General features: G+C 38.3%; 1 protein-coding gene across 2 annotated transcripts in view; it reads right to left on the bottom strand.

Moving 5' to 3' along the window:
- The window catches only part of supv3l1 (SUV3-like helicase), a 33,232-nt gene extending 12,673 nt beyond the window's left edge, over positions 1-20,559 (bottom strand). The window contains exons 1-12 of one of the 2 annotated variants that reach the window (XM_057847694.1): positions 20,331-20,559; positions 19,961-20,109; positions 19,600-19,677; positions 18,341-18,448; positions 18,142-18,256; positions 14,811-14,979; positions 14,618-14,729; positions 14,473-14,550; positions 8,341-8,432; positions 7,875-8,055; positions 3,594-3,687; positions 288-407 (exon numbers count right to left, since the gene is read on the bottom strand). In XM_057847694.1, coding sequence (XP_057703677.1) covers positions 288-407; positions 3,594-3,687; positions 7,875-8,055; positions 8,341-8,432; positions 14,473-14,550; positions 14,618-14,729; positions 14,811-14,979; positions 18,142-18,256; positions 18,341-18,448; positions 19,600-19,633 — 1,103 coding nt within the window. In that variant the 5' untranslated portion in view covers positions 19,634-19,677; positions 19,961-20,109; positions 20,331-20,559. Of the gene's footprint in view, positions 1-287; positions 408-3,593; positions 3,688-7,874; positions 8,056-8,340; positions 8,433-14,472; positions 14,551-14,617; positions 14,730-14,810; positions 14,980-18,141; positions 18,257-18,340; positions 18,449-19,599; positions 19,678-19,960 lie in introns of both variants that reach the window. The other variant, XM_057847685.1, reaches the window with a different exon arrangement.
- Positions 20,560-23,025: the final 2,466 nt, after the last annotated feature.

Below are 23,025 nucleotides of genomic sequence, written 5' to 3'. Positions count from 1 at the left end.
CAGTATATTGTGTTACACTTGCATAGTGAAAGCATCTTTGTTATTTTACTTGCTGGAATAAGAAAAAAAGTTACATACACTGAAGATTATTTGATCTTTTCCGCAACTACCTGCATTTCAAATATTTTAGAGGTGTGTGGTTTAGGTTCCCTAAATACCCCTAGAGGTAGTGGCACCCTAAAATGATCACATAACCATACTGGCCACCACACCAAAAATTTTTCTGGCTTCGCCACTGCCCAGATCAATTGAGTTTGAGACCCCTGCCGTACATATACAAAACTGACCTTCCGGCTCGCCCGGCGATTTGTAGAGCGTGCGAAGTGCTGATGGTGTCCATCTGCTTCTCCCCTTTCTCGTTAACATTTGGCTTCACCAAGCTGTTGAAGATGATGCGTTTTATGCTCCTGCATGGAAGAAGATGATTGAGCTACAGTGAACTACACTGGAATAACTCAATGTATGTCGCATTGAGAGGGATAAAACTTCCTATATCCTCCCGGTTCAAATGGATTGGACGTCTATCTATTGCAGTCAATAGGAGTTTTAAATATCAATTTCCCTCTTTCACCAAGTGCCAAAAAACAAACTCCGTGACCTGAGTTAAACTAATGATAACTGTTGAAGTCCGCTGTCAAGTGACCACAGTCCAGGCCCGGATCTAGGTTTACCCACCTGAGTGGGCACTAAGAAATCTTGAGGGGGCACCCCCAATGCAGGCTTTTTTTTACCCACTGCATTTATTTAATTTTTCTTTAATTTAGTCGAATAATTTTCTCCATCTTGTTCTGAGTGTTAACGGCTGGTTAACACATTAATGCATCAGATTCTTCCACTTACTTTAAGTAAATATTACTATTGCTACAGTATTTGTTCTTATCAAGACCATACAACTACAAGTTGGTCATTTTTCACCTAAATCAAGAGAAAAATGCGTTCAAATAATGTTTTGAACAATATCTATTCTTGAATTTAAAAACATTTCTGACAAGTTTTTTAAGCTTATTTTCAGCTAGATATTTTTCTTATTTCAAGAAATCTAAGTGAGTAAATTTAATTGAAGCACTCGCAGATAATTTCACTTATTTCTAGTATATTTACACTGAAAACAAGGGAAGCTTTTCATTTTTTTTGGTTTGGGTTTTGCAGTGCATATGTAATGGTTTCATTGGTACACCGCTTGATTAAACCATTGTTTTTAAAAACTACTTAAGAAACATTTTGAAAACTTCCAGAATAAGTGTCTGGATTTTATAAGCAAATTTAAATTGCAATATTTAAACGCAGAGGTGGGTAGAGCAGCCAACATTTTTACTCAACTAAGAGTAGTGTTACTTCAAACTAATATTACTCAAGTAAGAGTAAAAGTAGTCATCCAAAAAATGTACTCAAGTACAAACAAAAAAGTATGCAGTGAAAAGAATACTCAAGAGTGACATTTTGAGTAACTGCTTTTTTTTTTTTTTTTTTTTAACAATGGTATATGAACCGTTGTTATAATGATACTGGACAATAACACATTACATAACCGCATAAAGCCACAGAAATACAATAAAAATGTATTCCAATGAGAGGGAAAAAAACATATACGAGGCATTCTTCGTCCAAAGAGCATGAGTGCCCTCTGGTGGAAAAAATAGTTCCTAGTTTGAATAGTGAAGAGTTTCTTCATTATTACTATTTAGAAATTAAAAGGAGCATATATCCGGTTATCCTTGGTCAATTAATGCCAAATAAAAACTGGTATAGAGGTTGAAATCCGCACGTTTGAGTCCTGTTGAGAGCAGCGCTCAATATAAAATACTTCATTTTTTTACGGTACTAAAGACCACATGATTGAGCAGGCTGGCGTGAAGCTAGGACGGCAAGCTTGCGTCTGATTTGTATAATGGAGTCATGTGATTATTTTTGCGACGTCTCATTGGTGAACTCGGTAGAGCTACTTGGTACTACTACAGCTTTTACAGCGACTCTGCATCGCTGGCAAAAACACTTTTTTTATGTTCTGTCGGGAGGAAAACGGCTGCCCACCCAATAATATGGTATTGGTAAAGATATTGTGATATCTTTTTACTTTCTTTGACCGAATATTTAGTGTAACGACCCCGCAGTATTATTGCTGTTCTATCAGCTTCCTACCGTCAGCGAACGCCTCTGGTACGGATGGGTGTGTGTGGTTGGATGAGTAGGAGTGGGCGGGGCGAGCGGAGGGTGCGTGTGTGTATGTGCCTGGAGGAGAGAGAGGAGGCGCGCGGATAACAAACGAGGTTGGAAAAACAGCTTGTTTAGGTGATTGCTTGTTCGGCGTTGTTGCGGCCAACAGTAACCGTTAATCCGCTATAAAAAAGTAGGTGAGACCAACTCTCCGTGCGTTCTCTATATCCAGTGCGACGCTACAATAGATATTCCCGACATTTTGATTGGGTGGGCACGACTCACGTCTGGGTGGGCCGTGCCCACCCCGGCCCACCCATACATCCGGCCCCGCCACAGTCCCTGAAAGAGTTTAACTGAAGTCCAGTTTAAATCAAATTAAGAGTTTAATTTACCATAATTTTTGGACTATAAACTGTGACGCTTTAATTATCTGCATGTCTTTGTGTAAATTTCCAATGATACAATGTGGAAACATAGTCTAGTGAGGCCTATATTGCAACAAGTACATTTTGGTGGGTGTTACTTATAGTCAGGTGCACCTTATAGTTAAAAAATTTAACAGAAGTTCAGTTTACCAAAAATGTTGAGTTTTAACTGATAACTTGTTTTGAGTTTTCTATCAAAACTTGAAAATTCAATGGAATTGTACTTCCTCTTCTGCTTTTTCCAGGAGTGTTATGGAGTATAAAGCATATACGGTATATTTTTGTATCTTTTGGCAATGCCCTTGTATTTCTGGATTACTTTGTTACTTTTTTAGCCCTTATAAAGGTAAAAAAATATATACAAATAAATTAGGCAATATATTTTTCATTAGGCAATTAATTAGTGTAATAATTAGGCAATTAGGCAATATATATATATGTTGCAATATATATTGCCAAAACGCCACTTACTTATTGCATTGGTTGCACAGGAGCGCCTAACTTTTTTCGTAAGGTGCACCAGCACAAAGTGTAAGCACACACCTTTTTTCATTGACTCACCTTTAACGTCATACTTTTATCACTGTCCATAACAATAATATTTTTTCATATGAGGGAGTCCACTCAAATTCACTTGCGCTGCTGAGAACAGCCTCTATACAATGAAGATTGACTAAACAACAATTAACAAATTTGTGCCTTTGATCGTAGAGCTACCAAGCAGTCACTCGACAAGGAACAAATCTGTCAATCGTCGCAAATAAATCGCATGTGAGAGGATGTATGAGCATAAAGCAGAAAAACAAACATATTTTTTAAAATTAAAAACCCGATCCTTTCCACTTGATTCCGATCCTCTGAAAAATGGTGCGATCGGCCCGATTTCTGATCATGTTTTCAGATCAGGACATCCCGGGTATGTATCATCATAAATTTCATCTATTGTCAATAATATTGTAACTAAAAATTCTTTTCATACAATTCTTCCGAATCAATAAAGCAGGCACTTACAAATTCAAGCCCATCCCAATAGCGTCTGTCGCCACCAATATTTTGCAGGGGTCGTCGGGATCGTTAAACTTCTTGGCCTGTGAGAGTTTGGTACCTAAAAAAAATATTAGTTTAACCTTAAGACTTCTCATAAATTAACTCGTGGGCTGCCATTGATGGCAATAGACGTCAAATTTATATTGACTGAACCCTTCCCAGGCATGAAAACGGGCCAGGGGTTAAAAAGGTGAGAAGGGTGTGGAGGAAATATGTTCCGGTAAGGCTGCCCCAAACGACTAATAAACTAATTTAGCAATTTAATTTTTGTTGAAACTTATTAATTCAAAAAAACATTTTAGAATTCTTTATTAAAGTGAAAATAAACATGTAAATAATCACACATAAACAATAAGGTCAAATGCTGATAGTAAGCCTGAACAATATTGGAAAAAACAATCATTGCCATTTTTGGGGAGTGAGCGATATTAAGACGAGAACATTTTTCACCAAATAACTTTAATAGCTACGTTTGGGATAGTTGTACTGTTGACCAAGAAAAACAGTTTGGTCGCTCTGCCAGCAGGAGGGAGAGTGAGACGCTGTGGTGCTGTACGAGCATGAAGCAGAAAAACAAGAATGTATGTTGTTTTTAAATAAAAACCCGACCGTTTTCACCCGATTCCGATGCTCTGAAAAATGGCGCCATCGGCCCAAATTTATATAACTCAGTTTAATCCAGGATCTGCACACTTGCTGCGTTTATGAAGTAAAACAAAAGTTTAAATGTTGAAAAATATTAAAACAATTGCACGTCCTGCGATGTGACTATTGTGCATGCGCACATTGCGATGGCGTGTTCAAACGATATATTGTGCAGGCTTAGCTGATAGCATTTACTAGTGCGAAAGAATGGAATGAAACAGATTAAAAACACTGACTTCGCCTTTCCAACATGATTCAAAACAATTCTTAAAAAATAATATCACCATTATTATTAATGTACTACTACTACTATATAAGTATTATAATAATTATGATATTGATTGCCAATCATATTTTCAAAAAAGGGTGTTATTTTAAAGTTATTCTTAGTGTAGAATCTGAATTCTGTAGTATTATAGCATTTTCATATTATAGTATTAATTCTGAAGTATGTGGAATTAACTCCAGTAATCGTTATTTATATGACAAACGTGACATGCTTTTATTTTTGAAATGTTCACCGGAAGTACGTTCGCTAAACCGCTAACAACTTTACATGCCGCAAAAAGCACTTTTCATCATTGCTTGTGGTGTCGCTAATAGATTTTGGCTACGTTCATACTACAGGTCTTAATGCACGAATCCGATTTTTTCGTGTTTTTCCGAATCGAATGAGGCATTAACTTGACGGTCTGAACGTGACAAGTCGCATAAAACTGGACCATTTCAAATCCGATCCGGGTCACTTTCGTAAGTGGTTCAAATCCGATCTGGGCCACATTTTTCCAGACTGTCGCGGCGGTCTGTACTGTCCAGTGTTTCAAATCGGAATTCATGCAGCAATTACGTCATCAAAAAGCGAGAGAGACGCCACGGTAGCGGTGCAGCTGTGCGTTATTAGCGCCTAGCTTGCCTTGAACATGGCTTTTTAGGAAGGGTCGGACTTGACAACAGTCATTAAAAAATATAAATGGGTTGAAGATGAGCCTGAGAATGATCGGTTTTCTGTCTGCTCCATATAAGCAATATTCCAACATTGCTTACACGGCCGAGAATCGGGGCAAACTGCGCGTATGTGTGACATGCACGGACAGTGCGTGCATGCTATTGATCCATATACTTTGAATATAAACCTAACCTGGGATTATTTATGTCTGTTATTTGTGTCCTCTTTTTAAAAAGCAAAATATGATATCCCTGGAATGACGGATGACAGCCAGTGTGTGTGGTCATTTGTTCTGATGCTTCTGCGCATGTGGGTCGTCTTGCTCAGCGTGTGTCGGACTGCGAATTAGTGCGCATGCGTAATACTTGAATGGTCTCAATGGACATAGGCAGCCTGAACGGGCACGCCAAACAAACAGATATGACAAAAAATCGGATTCGTGCATTAAGACCTGTAGTATGAACGTAGCCTTTTTCATTTTTTCGTTTGCAAATGCTGTTAACCAGCGATTTTTCATGTTTGATGTGTCACCTTTTAACCGCAAGTTTGCGTTTTGGAAAAAACTGCCAATGTTTTATAGCAGGCTAAAGTAAGTAGTCTTTTTTTCCCCTTTAGTCTCAATGTAGCAATGCTAACGTTTACAGTAAGCCTGAGCGATATATCGTTTAAACATCGCCATCGCGATGTGCGTGTGCGCAATAGTCCCATCGCAAGCACGTGCGATAGTTTTTCTTTTTTTTGATCCACATACGCCCCACTTTCTGGTCTGCGCACAGCCTCCTACCCTCCCTCTCCCAGCCTTTTGATCCTCTCAGTCACTGCGGCACAGCGATGGCTTTGATCTGGCCAAAGAAGCAGACTTCACACGGGCATCTGTCAATCATCGTTTAACTTGTTAAACAGTTGCAAGGAAGCCGCGCTGGAATGAATGTGTGTACTGTGGGGACGTTGGAGACATTTAAATGCCAGAAGTGATCATGAGGACTTTGAAATTTCTACATGTCACTTCAACGGTCACAGCTAAAGTAGATAAACAGAAGCATTTAATAAAGCCAAGCATTTATCTGCTACAGTACTTTATTCTTGTTCAAAAATGATTTGGTTGGACAGTTATGTTTAAAACTTATCATAATTATGAAATTTGAAGTGCTTAAAAAACATTTATTTATATACATTTTTTAAATCACTTGGGGGGGGGGGGGGGGGGGGGTTGAGAAAAAAACATGTCTTATACACGGTGACCCAAAAAAAAGTTTACACTGCCATAATACAACTTAAATGCCATGTTTATTCAGCTTAGAATTGAATCACAAATTATACATTATTGTAAAGAACATGTACAGTACACCCTATTTTTCAATGTGTCCTCCCTTAAGTGTCACAACAGCCTCCAGGCGCCTGCGGAACGCTTCTTTATGTAGGATGCTGTCATCTTTTCCCAAGATCTAACAATGGACCTCTCCAAGGCTGCCACAGAAGTTTGTGGCTTCTTACAGGCACTGTCCTCCACAGTTGCCCATATGCTATAATCCAGGGGATTGAGATCTGGACTCTGGGGTGGCCACATATCACCTTGTCAATCAACTTTTTGGTCCGCACAGATCGGCACTTCCAGACCCAGGTTTTCGTGAGGCTGTTCCAATATCTTTCAGCTTCTTTTTAACTTTGTAGACTGCACATCTGGATATTCTCAGATTTGCTGCAATCTCAGTAGGTGTCAGACCGGCACGCAGCAATTCAGATACAGCTAAAGTTTTCTTCATTTTCAGCCGAAGCACAGGAATTGTAGAGACGAGAGATTACCAGCTACATTGAGTGACCTTAATGAATCACTTAAGCATGACAACCTATTTAGATATGTTTCAATGGCTTTTAAACAAGCAGTCAACTGAGTGTAAACTTTTTTTTGGGTCAACCTGTATGTATCTCTTTCCAATGCTAAATCTGAATAAATACATTGGGCACAAAAAACACACACACAAAAAAAAATTGAAAATGGGGGGGTGGGCTACTTCGCGGTTTTTCACTTATCGCGGCGGGTTCTGGTCCCCATTAACCGCGAAAAACAAGGGATGACTGTACACTGTGGTGATCTAAAGTCTTTCCAAACAGCTATTTAAGTCATCTTGTGAAAATATCTTGAAAAAAAAAAAAAAAAAAATTTAATATCGCAATATAATATCGCAATATATCGCAAACCCCAAAAAAAATCGCAGCAATAGTTTTTCCCAATATCGTTCAGGCCTAGTTTACAGTGTTTAAAATAAATGTGTTTCCTTATTTTGTATGTGTGAACTGTAACTCTACGGCGTGTCGATGATCAATAAACATCTGGACACAACAACTGGAGTCGCAAGTCATCTACACGCACGCACAAATGTATGCACGCACGCGGTGAAAATTACCGCCCTCATTTTTATTTACCTTGCGATAAATGGACTCATTGCATATTGCGACAGGCTTAGCAACTTCAATAAAACATGTTAGTAAGATGGTATTACGACACACCCCCCTAACAAATTTCTCTTCAGATCTACACATTTCACTTAGGTCACCCTTTTCTACTTCAAAACGGCGAATTTCGCCAAAAGGTGAGTGATTTTCATGCCTGCTTCCAGTCAATATGAAGCTGACGTCTATTGCCACACGCTTACCTGGAGGTAAACTTCCATAGATGACAGCACATTCCAGCCCTCTGGCTTCAATCTGCCTGCTTATGGAGTAGATGTCATTTTTGCTGAAGCACACAATGCAGTCCCCTGCTCTAAGGTTATCTAGCGACTCCACAGCGCTATTCAGGATAGAAAAGGGCGTTAGACGCTGATAAGTGTGCACCTGGAGAGGAAAGACACTTGATTAGCCATAGATAACCACAGTTTTTCATACAACTCTTTTTACATTTATGTCCAGTGAATGCAAACGGGTAATTCCAGAATTGGAGGACATTTTAGGTCCCACTCTGCAAATGTTTTAAAATATTAAATAAGTCGGCAGTATTATTGGTGCGTATGTAGCAGAAAATCAGAAAGTGAAGGCTTATTTTTAAGCGTTTCGAAGCCAAAATGTCCCCATTTCTAGAATACCCATACGTCATGTCAAACAGTAAGTCATGTCACTCACCTCCACCTCTTCTCCAGTGGTGTACATCAACTCCCTGACAAAGTTAATGGCTGCAGTTTCCCCACACAAGTGAATCTCTTCCGCGCAGAGACCTGTGCACATACAAATATCAAATGATTGAACAAAATGAGAAAGTTGCATATAATAGTTTTATAGTATGGAATTATAAATATGAACAGGAATGAGTGTGTATAGGATGTGAATTTAATAAGTAATGTGGACATTTACTCAATTGAATGAGGAGGGATTTAAATGTGTCTGTGGGTGATTTGTGTTTTCTAGACCGTACGGGCTCAAAAGGCCATTGAGTTTTCTTGTTCAATTGTTTAAAAGGACAAAACCCAACATTCAAAGGACAATAAATTGTAAAATTGTATTACATTTTTGTGTTCTGTCAATTTCGTTTGCATTTCCGCATTATATTTGAGTGACCATTTTTGAAACTTATTGGTGAGGGGACTTTGAACGCACCTCAGTTTATGTTTGCACTTAAAAAAAAAAAAAACTTTTAAAACACGGCCACAAACACACACAAAAGAAGGCTGAGGACCATAAGGTCTAAATTACAGTTTTATATTAACCCTTTAAGGTCTGGGCCTATTTTGTCTGATTTTGCATGCCTTTGAAGTTGCCTTTATATTTCAAAGAAAGAATTGTTTACGATGGCCTGGTTTGGTCCCTTTTTTTGTGACACCTAGAACTTCATGTCCAAACTGTTGTTTCCTTCACTGACCAATTATAAATCATCATTTTGGGCCCAAAAAGACCAAAAATTCCAAAATCATTTTGTCAAAATTTTTAATATTGATGTCCAATTGACAACCAAACATGCGTAACGAACAGTTTCGAAACTTTGTAATATTTATTCAACATGTTAGGATGAACATTCAACCAAAAAAATTTAGAATAAATAGTCTTATATTTGACAATTCAACATAAACAACAGGTATAGCCATAGGTGTTTTTTGCCTTTATACATGCTCTAGTCAAAACAGGTTATATACAGCAGACCAAACAGTGAAGAACATTGAAAAAATATATACCATCTAACACAAAAAGTGTTTAGAGGCCATCTCTTTATGAGTTTAGGTATTGCGGCCCATCACTTGATGAAAACTATGTATACACAATCAAGCTTCTTGAACACACATTTATATACACAAATTGAGAAGACTGATTGTAGGGGAAAAAAATATATATATAACATTGGGGGGGAAAAAAGTATTTTCAAAAATATTTACAATAAACAATTTTTTTTCAGGCATGCCACTCCGAAAAGCAGTTTCGCCCTGGAATTAGACACAGGGCTACATCAGGCAGCCCACACTTCCATGGGGTGTCGGTCCTCTTTCCACCCTTCCATTTTCATTTCACTTTACTTTCATTGTCACTATAAATGTACATGAAGAAAAAGTCAGTATTTATGAAAATAATAAAGTATAAAATAAAAATATATACAGCAATAAATAATAATGGAAATCTATATGTATGACAATAGAAAGAATACAATAGCTGAATATGTGCTACATCCCTAATCTTCATATAGAAAGAACACCACAAATTATAAATTCCTGCCTGGCATACACACAGTGCACGTACGACTTTGATCTGATATGCACATTTTATTATTATATACACGAACACACACTTATATTGCATCAAAATTAACTTTGTCTTGCAATATCAAAAGAAACTTTCAAAAGAAACTTTTTCAGCATTAAAAAAAAAAAAGTGAGTTGGCTTACCTCTGCTCGTCGATGGCGTCACCCACGTGTTCAAATCAGTCACTATCTTCACTCGGGGACTCTTCCGAAGAAGACGATGATGACGAATTTGGACCATCCTCTTCCTCAAGTTGATCAAAAAGCACAATTGCTTGCGCTAAATTTAGTTTTCCGTTCATTCTCAAAGTCACACAAAGTCGCTGCTCGATCCAAACGGCCGTCGCTCGCCACCTCGCTGCTTCAGAGCACTCCTCCCCCTCGTTTGGTGGAACCTCGCACGGCAGTTATATTTATTTTTTTTAAAAACGCATTTTGTGCTTCCACTGTGACTTCGAAAGGGTTCGTTTGATTTGTGTTTTTTTCATGGAGCTTCCGTTTTGAAAAAGGACAAGAAATGATGGAAATATAGACATAAACAAATGATCCATGCAGCGTTTTAATGTTTTTTTTGAGAGGACAATAAAACTATAAAACTTAAATGACAATATCTCACGTTTTAGTTGGTCGATTGACTTCAAATAATAACGAGAGTAAACCGCAACTTCCGCACTTTAAAACGAGACTAACCAACGGCATGTGGGTGACATAATTAAAACGTGAGGGCGCTTCAAAGACGACGTGCGCTGAGGACGCGGCGGCGCGTCCTTCGACTCTCAAGGGTTAAGCATGACATATGTTATTGTAGTGTTTTTTTGTATTAAAAATACATTGCCGATAATTGTTTTTCCATATGCTTATATCACTCAAATATGCACCTAATTAATGCAAGTTTGAGTAAAATTATTATTTTACAATTACGAATTTTTTCAAAAAAATCACTTTTCACATACAAAAAAAAAAAAAAAAAAAAAATTGTTGTGAACGTTATCAGGCCGGCAAGCTAACGTTACTGTTCTGACACTGGGCTGCTACTGAGGTGTGTGAACACCAGAGGCGTGCAAAATTTCTGATTCTTAGATTATTCGCGATTCGGCCGTGGAAGATTCGAGAATGATTCACAAACATCCAAATTCCGATCATTGAATTACACCAGGTAAAGCGGAAATAAAACGCAGTCAGCGGTCTTCGGGACGCAATGAGGAACGGACCGAGAGTAAATATCATGTGCAGCTAATGCCGCTAGGTAAAAAAAAACAATAATACCTGACTGTGGCCGTCAGCCGCTACAAGCAGCGCCCAGTTGGTAGTTGCTACAAACATACGGCAACATACGGCTATGGTAGATATCACATATATCTAGACTAGATGTGAAATGACAAACATTTCCGCGCTAGTAAACAGGCCCCATCTTAAAGCAGTAGACTTCTCTAGAAGGCTCTGGTGTAGAGAACCTAATTACTTTTTATCCAAAATACCCCTAAATCGGCAAAATCTTGACTTGAATCTATCTTTAAATGATGAAACAGTTTTAAAACTTTCACGTGTCGAAAGTAGACATGAGGGAAATTATGGAATAGCGGGCGCAATTTTAACAACTTTAACGGTTGAATCACAACATTAAATTGAATGTAGTTTAAAGCTGCTGATACAGAAGGGGGACTTGAGTATCTTATTTACTGTTTTTAACTGGTAACTTGATACTAAAATAGTAGTTTGGTTTATTTAGCCTGAGAGGATTTTTGAATAATTTTGGAACAAATATACAAAACGTTTTAAAAAAAAATGGGGGGAGGGGGCATTAATAATCGATTTATAATTGAATCGGAGTCTCTGAATCGTAATCGAATCGTTAGGTGCCCAAAGATTCCCACCTCTAGTGAACACCCCAGTAATGGTGGCCACCACTAGAGGGTGACATCAACAAATCTCTACACGGATTAGTCAATGCAGTAGGATGCATTGATCCTCCTTTTATCTTAGGGTTGATTAATTTTATTGATCGTTAGCACAAATGTGCCATCCAGGCGGTAGTAGGAGAGGGGTTCAAAGACTACAATTTTTTTGTTGTTGTCTTGGTTCACTATTCTTCATTTCCACTTGACAAATTTCAAAATAATATCGTTCATACCTGTGATGCTGAAGCTTGCGAAGCCCTACGGTTGCGAGCATGTGAATGTTGTGAAATAATATTATGACCTTTATCATTTGGATTTAGGGGGCCCAGCCATATTCCTTGCCCCCGGCCTGGGTCTAATTTGTTCTACCATTGTAATAAAGGACACTGGCTAGGAGGAAAGAGTAGACGTGATCTTGGAATTTGTTGACTAGGGGTGTGACAAAATATCGAAATGGTGATATATCGTGATACTTTGTATCCCAAAAGGTTATCGATATGCTCCTGCCAAGAATCGGGATATTGTTTTGAAAAGGTGTCAATGTCTAAAAAAATAAATAAATAAAAAGGAACCAACAAGTTGCTACCAAAATCTTCTACCATTATAGTGTCTGTTAACTCTAAGGCTGCATTAACGGTGCTCAACGCCCAATCCATTTAGACTGGGAACGTTCGTTCATTCGAAACCAGAGCATTCACAGTCATGCTGTCCGATTTTCAGGGCATTTACAGGTCACTTGCTGTTCGTTTTAGGGCATTTACAGGTCATTTTCTGTTGAGTTTGAGTCACTGCCTATTCATTTGGGTGATTCCCAGGTCACTTCCTGTACTGTAACTAAAAATAAATAGGAAGTAGGGTAGTAGGGAAGTACGAAGTAGGCTGCAGCTATCGATTATTTTAGTAGTCGATTAATCGATGAACCATTAGTTCGAATAATCGAGTAATCGGATAAGGAACATGAAAAATTAAATTACCTGAGCTGAGCCTCAAACGGTATAAAAAATAAATAAAGGAGGATCTACGTACAACAAAAGAACAATTGGCTAACTTAGATAGCAAAAGTCGACTAGTTCAAATGCTAACAATGATCTTAAGAAATGGTTCAGACACATATTCCACAAAAATAGGCTAAATATACCTACAGTATAAACTAAATTACAAATGCATTAAAAAAAAAATTTGCTCAAACAAAAACGTAGCTTATGTTGGTCTTCACAGGGAGCACCATGTGAAATGAGGCAGACTAGAAGGCAGTGTATCCACCCAAATCAATCAAACTAAATGCAAACACTTTCAAAATAAACCATTACAACGCCACTTTAACTAAACGAATACTCGAAGCAGAGAAAATTCAATTTGAATTTTCTTTTCTAATCGAATACTCAAGTTAATCGATTAATCGTTGCAGCACTAATAGAAAGTGACACATAAAATATCCCAAAATCAACAGGAAGTAACTGAACATCAACAGGTAAATGGCCCAAAATTACCTCATTGCCCGGCATTGGCTGCCACTGATGGCCATAGATGTTCAATCCGTTTGAAGTGGGAGGGATGGCAGTGAATGTTCTTTCGCTGCAACCCTCCCAGTTCAAATGGATTGGACATCTACTATTGATATTTTTTTCCAATTCTCAGCAGAAGCTTATTTTTCTGTTTGTTAGTTGTTTGTAGAATATGCTAGAATGATTTCCTTGCCAATGTATTGATAATCCTTGTATCGCCATATCGTCAGATCATCGTTATTGTGAGCTTTGTATCGCAAATCGTATCGCATCGCGAGTACCAAGAGGTTCCCACTCCTATTGTTGAGTTCTCTTAACTTGTATTCTGACACGTTTTAGGGGCAGTTTACATGGCGACTCTGCGACACAAAGACGCAATGACTCGCGTGCATATGGTGCCGGCGAAGACGGAAGGCGAAAACGAAAAATTCTGAATCCTGCCTCCAAAGTGACAGAATCCGATTGCGGGGGGTTGAGGGGGGGGTTCCTCGGCATGCATATCAAAGGCTCCTGCCGCGCGAGACCGCGTTGTTAACGTCAGCACTCGTACACGTCACATTCGGCGTGCGCAGCGCTACTACTAAACATTAAAAACAGCAAATATGGCAGAATGTCAGCTTTAATTTACTGTTTTAATGATATTTTTATATTAAATAAGTTGAACGTTTCAATTTTTGTGCCTTTTTGAACAAAAGAAAAATGACATCGCTTCGAATGGGCGGGCATATTTTTTTCAGGGCTGAGGGAGCTTGGTGGGGTCAAAGTGCATCATTCTCTGTTGCCCGGTAAATCTGCACTGCCCCCTAGGGCTTGGCATGAATACTACATCGTTTTCATACGGAATTTGCAACATTGTTCAAATGGAGACGCAAATGCAAATGCAAATTTGAAATTGTTCGTATTCTCAGAGAGTCACCATGTAAACGGCCCCTTAGTTACTTGACACTTCCAGGCAAGAAATATGCAAACAATGATTTAAAAAAAAAAAAAAAAAAAAAGCCACTCAAAAATTGGCAAGCATATTAAATATTTTGTTTTTCACAGTGCACTAATGATTTACATTTACTGTCTTTTTGTGAGGGCACACGTCTTTTTATACATATGCTTTAAGTAGAGAATGACACTAACCAAGCAGAGCTCTGGTCCAGGCCCAGCCTCGTGAAGTATCTCTGATCATTTGAATTTCATCGATTACAGCAACTTCATCTACGAAACATTGGTAAAAACTGTTAAGGAGACACATTTTGTATCTTGTGTATGCATGCACACTCACATGGCGTTGTGACGCTGCACATCTCAATGGTGCAGGCTACATGACCGGACACTCGACCATCCGTGTTCACAAACGTCCTCTCCTCGCCGGTTACTAAATCACACGGCACACCCTAAAAGGAAACAGTTACCGGTAACGTGCTGAGAAAAAGCACACAAATACATGAATTTGAGAGACACAGGAGGATATGCACAGCCTGGTTGCTCTTCTCAAAAATTTCATGGGCGAGAAGTTTGAGGGGTCCGCAGTAGACTCCCGACTTTGCAGCTAGATAGCGCTGGATGGCGTGGTAGGTTTTGCCGCTGTTGGTGGGGCCGGCATGGAAGATGACCTTTCTCTGAATGGCACGGGCCTCTGGGTACCTCAAGAATACATACATGTAATGTTAGGCCATGTCTACAACTAGCAGGGTTTTTTAAAACCTAGGATCCTGCCCCAATACAATTTGAAAAAATAATTACGTCCACACCAGCACGTTTGTAGAGAAAAAAAAAGCTTCCACAGCCAACTGCTATTCATAACAATGCGCAAAAAATAATTGTCCATAATAACCCCATCCTTTGCATGTGTTCTTCAATATGAAGCACTGCAAAAGTTTGTAAATAAGTGGAAGCAAAAAAACCACCCGTCTAATTTACTCCAAATGTAAACATTGGTCTCATGTGTGACGTAGGGACAAAGTTTGTCCAAGTCAGTGACGTTTCCACAGTTAAATCCTCGGTTATCAGTGCCCACATGATGGTGCCACAAACACAGAATTCGCACATCTTCAATCTGGGCGCAGTTTTCAAGAACCCTCATTTAAATGTGCCTGTGGATGATAGGCCAAACCGTAGAAGTTCTTTTGCCAAACATCCTGCTATGTGTAGAAATAGCCTTAGTTTAGCCAGCCCAGGTAAGTGTACTGTAAAGTATTCACAGAGTAGGTGTTGTTGTAGTTAGTAAGAGAAGAAGAAAATATATATTAAAATGATCATCTAACTTAAATACATGTAGGCTCTAATAAACCACAATTGTTCTCTTGTACTAAAATATGTTGTTAGAAACACATAAAATGTTAAATCAATGGCAATATTTTATAATATTTAGTCCATATTTTGACCATTAGTTGGCGCCATGGTTTGCGGGCTCGCAGTGATGACGATCATGACGTCATTGGTATCTTGCGTGTTCAACAATTGCTTATTGCTGCCTAAACTCGCGAAGTAAAATGCCACGATGTGCTGCTTTTGGATGCAATTTCCAGTCAAATGGAAACAAGGGGAGTGAAGTGAGTGGTCAAGGTGGAATTATTATTTTTACTGAATAAATGTGCACAAGTGGAAGCTTCTCCCCCTTTTTGGTCCCTGTATGCACGCATCGTACCCACCACGCGTTACAACTAGCGCCCGAACATTTTTCCTGGGTCCTCAGTCAAGTAAGGGATCCGTCTATTTTCTGGATCCGACGGTCCCACCGCGTCTGCAATATTGGTTTCGGATCTGTCCATTTTTTTTATTTGTCGGTCCCACAGCGGCTTTTCGGATCAGTCTATTTTGTGGAATCGACGGCCTAATCGCGGCTGCGACATTGCCATGGTATAGGTCTAATTCCTGGATCTTCGAGTGAGTAAAAAAGGCAGATTTGGATTACTATTGCTATCTTTTTTGTTGACTATTCTTCGTGGGAGTTTTCCCCAAATCATACTAAATAATTAAAGCACTATGGAACGCTACAGTGACGACAGTGACTCTGACGTGGACCTTACAACAATGTTGGGAGTTCCTCAGGGAACGCGTGTTTGCGTACTGCTGAGCTCCCGAGTGAAAAGTGGTCAAGGTGGAAATATTATTTTTTGTGAATAAATGTGCATAAGTGGAAGCTTCTCCCCTTTTTGGTACTTTTATACACGTATCCTAGCTACCATGCGTTACAATGTACAAGACATGGATTACACAAGGTGTGCTCTTTGGCCTGTACTGTAAGCACACGACAGCTCTGGATGCTAACAATCTACATAATTATATTGGGATAACTTTGTAACGCAATATGTTTACCTTGAATATCTGTTAATAAAACCGGACAGCATACACTCTCGCTCCCAACCGGACTTCCCAACAGGACTCTCTCGCATCACCAGTTTTGCCCAACTTTTGTCTTATCAGGTATTTTCTGCACGCATTTTTCCCTGAAGCTCGTCTTGTGAACGACCGACAGTGCTGTCCTGCTCTTCACTTTTCAGATCTGGTTCAAATGGGAAGGGTAGAACTGACGATATGTTGGGAAAGCTAACGAGTGACGCGCTGGGATTTCCGCATAGGGACCAGTGACGTCACGCACTGCGACGTAACAAAAATGGCAACCTATCACTTAAAATAATTTTACAAACTTGATTAAAACAAAAACTTTAAGAGGGGTTTTAATATCAAATTACTTTAACTCATACTAACGTGTATCTTTTAAGAATTACTTGTCTTAAAAACAGAGGATCCCTTTAAAAACACCCAAGGACACAAAAAGGATGCTCTTGTCAGTAGTGTCATTTTTTTTTTGTTTTAACATAATTTTCTTCATTATAAGAGGTTTAGGAAATTCATAATTTACATATTTAAATACTTTTAGCATTTGTCTTTCACATTAAGGTCATCTATATACAAGGTGTTATCTGTCCCTTTAATGAGTTTAGCCTTCAATGCTCTGTAAAAAATAAAATTTCCTTACGGTCATCCTCATTAAAAATTTGAAGTAGACAACTGAAATTCTTAAAATCGAATAAGTGACTTGTTTTGTTGTTTTTTTACCAACTTTATATTCTGAACTTGATTACCTGACAATTAACTTGCTCGGTCAAATTTGTGAGCATAATTTTTAATTTCTTAGTAAACTGAATTTGAAACTAGAGGAACACTCAGTGAGAGCAAACCTCCACCTATGCAGCCAAATTCAAATAATAGCGATATTTGGTAGAGTAGGCATTCCCTTTACGTATGAAAACAGTTGGAGCGAAATTCCCTTGTTGACCTCTATGACCTTAGAATTCAAATTTAATCACCTCTTCGGTTTTATACTACAAACATAACCTGTAAGTTTGATAGTAATTTATTCGTTCTTGAGTTATCATAAACACACAAAAAAAAGACACAGAACCAAATGCATAACCCCGTTCCTTAGATAAATTGTGTGAAGTTAGCCTTCGGCTCACTCCCAAAGCCTTCACAAGAGCTCACTGGCAACTGGGCAGTTGGCCAGGGTGATAACCGGAGTTCAGTTATCAGCGCACTCTGCCACTATGGTGGCTGGGATTTGACTTGGAGCATCTTATTATATTTTGACTCAAACTGAAGTCCAGTATACTTAAAATTTTGATTTTAAACTACTTAACTGAATCCCACTAGACTTAAAATGATAGTTTTTAAAAATTATTATTAGTCTTCAATCAAAACTAGAAAACTGACGTGAAATTGAATGACTTGAAATTTCAAGTTCTGACAACGGGTTGTTTTTTTTTTTTTTTTTTTTTGGAAGGGGAGTGTGTGTCTGCTTACCAGTTGGCAGGGACTCTGAGGTCGGAGATCTTCCTCAGGTCGTCCATACAATCAAGCATGGGAAAGACCTGCTTGGCGTGTCTCATAAAGTATGGGTAAATATCATCGATGTGACCTTCATGTCAACACAAACACAAAAAAAGTTGCTCTTTAATCTATCCATGCATTTTTGGGGAAGGAACATTTTTCAGGGACGAACCTGCGCCACAACAAATGTCGCTGAGAATGATGTGCAAATCGGCGGGTAGCGACGCCACCTCGAGGATGTATTTCCTGAAGTTGATGAAAGCCTGGTGGAAGAGTCGTGCTGCGTACACACAAATGGCATAAAAAGCAGCATATGATGCACTAATTGAAGAATTTCTAATACAAGTTAAGGTTTTCCTGTTAAAATGTGTGGAATAGTGTTGACATTAGAGATGTCCCGATCGATCGGGTCCGATCACGTCATTTTCAAAGTATCAGAATCGGCAAAAAAATATCGGCCATGCCTTTTTATAATATATATACTGTATATACTTTAATTAAATTGTTTTCTAATTGTATTTAACGTCACAGACATAATATGTTAACACTCATCCAGAGTCTTTAGTTTAGGCTTAAGGTAGGGTTATCAAATTTATCCCGATGACGGCGGCAATTAATTTTTTAAAAATGTGTCACGTTAAAATATTTAACGCAATTTATGCATGCGCTGCATGACCCTCTCACTCACTGTTGCACTCAATCTGTAATGACGCCGTTTTACCTACATAGAGAGATAAAAAGCAGCGCAAAATGAGTAAAGTGAACTTTGGCAGCCTTTGTGCCTTTTATTAATTGGCTAAAGCCTTGCAATCTCTTTCCCTATGTTTAGAAATATCTTGGGAAGCAATGTGGGGAAGCAAGGTGGCAACTGATAATTGTCCTAAAACCTTACGTTATTTCCCAACGCGGAGAAGATATAGCAATTGGTAGCACGTTGCACAGTCATGGTTCCACTTCCCATCATGCATTTGGGATGGCCACAGTAACATTTACTGAAAGCTCAACAAATACACTAGATGGCAATATTTAGTCACAATATACAAAGTCACAAGTCTTTCTATCTGTGGATCCCTCTCACAGAAAGAATGTTAATAATGTAAATGCCATCTTGAGGATTTATTGTCATAATAAACAAATACAGTACTTATGTACTGTATGTTGAATGTATATATTCGTCCGAGTTTTATTCATTTTTTTCTTAATGCATTGCCAAAATGTATATGATCGGGAAAAATTATCAGGAATGATTGGAATTGAATCGGGAGCAATAAAAAGCAATCAGATCTGAAAATATCGGGATCGGCAGATACTCAAACTAAAACGATCGGGATCGGATCGGGAGCAAAAAAATATGATCGGAACAACCCTAGTTGACATTTAAATTCAAAGTTATCATTAAATAATTAATGGAGTCTTTTTCTCAGGTCTCACCATCCAGTCCATTATCCGCAGCCAGCTTTTGCATTTCTTTCCTCTTGTAAAACCTGTTGACAATCTTCAAAAGTTCACCTAAAAAATAGAACATATTATGTAAATACCATTTGAGGAAAGCCTTTCGACCGCTAATACGAAATGTCCCGAGAGTAGGGAAGGCACTTACAATGTTTTTTTCCATGCATTTAGTCAAATAATTTAATTTCCAAATTTATTGCAAACGACATTTAATAAAAGCTAAATTGTCGTACATAAAAATACAAAAAATTAATAACTTCAGACCGATTTTAAATGTGGCCCTCAAGCCAAAAGGTTTGCATGAAATGGCATGATTCCCCATGAATTCAACTGGGTTTACTTTTATCCAGATTCTGCGTCAGCTCTGCTCCCACACTCCCTTCAGCAGACGGCTCATTCTTCAACGTGACGGGGATGAAAAGAGACGTGTCCGGAGTTCTGGAGGATGAAGAATTTCTGCTGCTGACCGGGCCACACAGGGGCTGCTCTCTATGCAAAAAAACGGAGCTAGAACTAGAAGACCCATGACAACTACTTCTGGCCATACGAACAGTTCGAGTGTTAAGATGGCGACGAAGCCGAGAAAATAAATGCAAACAGCGGTTCACCGACATGTTTTCCCCACTCTAAAATGTATGCAATCCAACTGGAAAGGTGACAAAATACAACGTTAGCGAGTCGCCATAGGTGTTGAATTCTGATAAACACACCGATGACTTGACCGGAGGACGGTCAACACATTCTGCTTCCTGCTATGCGACAACGTGGAATAGGACCAGTCTGAGCGTAGCTGTCCACAAGCATGCCTGTTGAAAAAAGTAACTACAAATGACCGTAACTAAAGATTTCCTATGACAAATATTCAGTGTTGATAGTTTTTTTTTGTAAAAGTATATTTATGCACAAATATTTCAGTGTATTATCCATGTCACGCAAAATGAGCGATTTACAAACTGACAACCTCATGGAAGGTAAAGTCATAGACAGCACATTTATATAGGTCTAGATTAGAAGATTGCTTCGCGCTGTGAGTTTACGAAGATAGACGTTGTCACTTGACGGCCGTTTTGCGTCGGGGCCATTCGACACATACAGTTACAATCAATGGCGCATGCACTTTGAAGTAGCTATGGATTGTTTTTTTTAACCGTTTTCAAACAGCTTCGTTTATCATATACATCCGAGATATGGGAATTTTACTAAATAACAAAAATTAATTTGAACATTTTCTAAAAAAAAAAAAAAAAAAAAAAAACTGCCGGATAATAGCCACGTTAATATTGTTTCTTGTAAACCAACCAGTTTGTAAATCGTTTGATAACTCAGCAAGAGTATTTTAGAAGAGAAAATCACTCACATCTGTTGCAGGGGAATCCGTCAGAGAAATCATCCGACCCAAGATGGCCGCCAGTTACATACCGCACCTACTCCGCCCTTAGATATCTAGCCTTAATTTATATTTCTTTTAGAATCACATAACTGCTGAAAACACTCAGGTGACTTGAAGTTCAGCTCTGAGACCCCCAATTTGGCGAAATTTCAAAATTGTCCTATATGCATGTGTGATACATCATTGGAAAGTTTAAAATCTCAATTTTTGGGGGGGAAGAAAAATTTTTGAACAGGAGGGCATTTGGAAAAATAAAAAAAATCAACAGCAAAACCCTAACTCGAGGCGAAAGCATGAAAGAGCAATATAAACACGCCATGATTTTAATAAGGTATTATCGCGTACTTATCTCTTTTCAGTCCTAAAACTCCATGTAGCATGTATCACTGAGTGTCATGACACAGCTGTGAATGACCACAGACGGATTTTGGGGGGATTTTATGGGTGAAACATGGTAATTTAACAAGAGTCGCGATGCAGAAATCGCAGACGTCAAGGAGTGGTTGAGATTTTCATTTTCATATATTTACATATATTTAAATATTGGGGAAAATGCGAGTCACGAAGAAAAAAAAATACAATTAGGCAATAGTTATGAGGTAGCTATCTGCATTTACAGACACTAATTTTTTCATTGTGACGTAATTTGTTTAAAAGTTTAAAATACACGAGTAAATAATTTTTTAAAAGTTTTTTTTTTAAAACAAAATATATGAGACATGAATTAATGATTCTAAGTTAAAAATGACAGACATTTCGAATAATAAATACGATTACATACCTTCTTTTAATGGCTAGGTTGAAACAATAGCAGTTGAGCGACATCTGTAAACGGGGGTTTCCAGGGTAAAACGGACAAATTAAAAATAGTTCGGGGGCTTAATGCGCCATGAATCTGCAATGGCAGCATATGGACATATTGTTCTTTCAAAAACTACTAAAGAAACATTTTGAAAACTTCCAGAGTAAATGTCTGGATTTTATTAGCAAATTCAAAATTCCAATATTTGAACATAAATGATACTAACCTACTTACCATAATTTTCAGATTATAAACTGCTACTTTTTTCCCTCATTTTGAATCCTGCGGTTTATAGCCCAGTGCGGTTTATTTGTTGATTTATTTGGTTTTATTTAATAAGTAACACTTTATTTGTCAGCGGCTTCATAAGACTGCCTTAAGACCGTCATAGTTATGACATGACATTATCATGGGCATTAATGAATGCTTATGACAGATGTCATTCAGTGTCATCCGGCAAATTATGTCACTAAATCAATTTATGTCCAGCTCTGATCTTTTACATCCATTCAAAAGTGAGATAATTTGCCGGATGACACAAAATGATGTCTGTCATATGCATTCATTAATGCTCATGGCAGTGTCATGATTATGATAGTTTTATGACAGTCTTATGGCACCACTGTCAGTGTTACCAAATTCCATAACTAGCAATTGGTGAAACAACTAGAACAGTAGCTCAAGAAAAAATTAGCACAGAACATGAATTTTGATTGTTATTTAAATATGTAGTGCTGGAACGCCCGCTAGGAGGCATGTTGGACGACAACAGTGTTGACAGCAGGTGGCAGCAGAGGTTGAATGTCTTCCCCAAGAGAACTGATGAAATGAAGCTTCTTGAACCAAGGAAGTTTGCAGTCAATTGGTTCAAAGCTTCATGGTGGTTGATTTGGTCTTATTACAGTCTTATGATGCCACTGTCAAATAAAATGTTACCGGTTAATATCTTTTGGTCTAAATATCCCATAAAACAGTGAGGACAGCTGTGGTTTATAGTCCAGTGCAGTATCTATGAACAAATGCCATTTTCATGTCAAATTTGGTGGGTGAGGGCTTATAATCAGGGACGACTTATAGTGAGAAAATTACGGTACATACATACTTTTTACCTCGACTATGATTATTTATTGATTACCCGAAGAAATGTCCGCATAGGCTGCAAATAAAAATATTTTAAAATAGATAATACATTTTTAAAATAAATGCAAGTCAT

Source organism: Corythoichthys intestinalis, chromosome 1, assembly GCF_030265065.1.
Source record: "Corythoichthys intestinalis isolate RoL2023-P3 chromosome 1, ASM3026506v1, whole genome shotgun sequence".
Lineage (NCBI taxonomy): Eukaryota > Metazoa > Chordata > Actinopteri > Syngnathiformes > Syngnathidae > Corythoichthys > Corythoichthys intestinalis.
The sequence above is the reverse complement of the archived record's forward strand: the minus strand, read 5'-3'. Positions and strand labels throughout refer to the sequence as shown.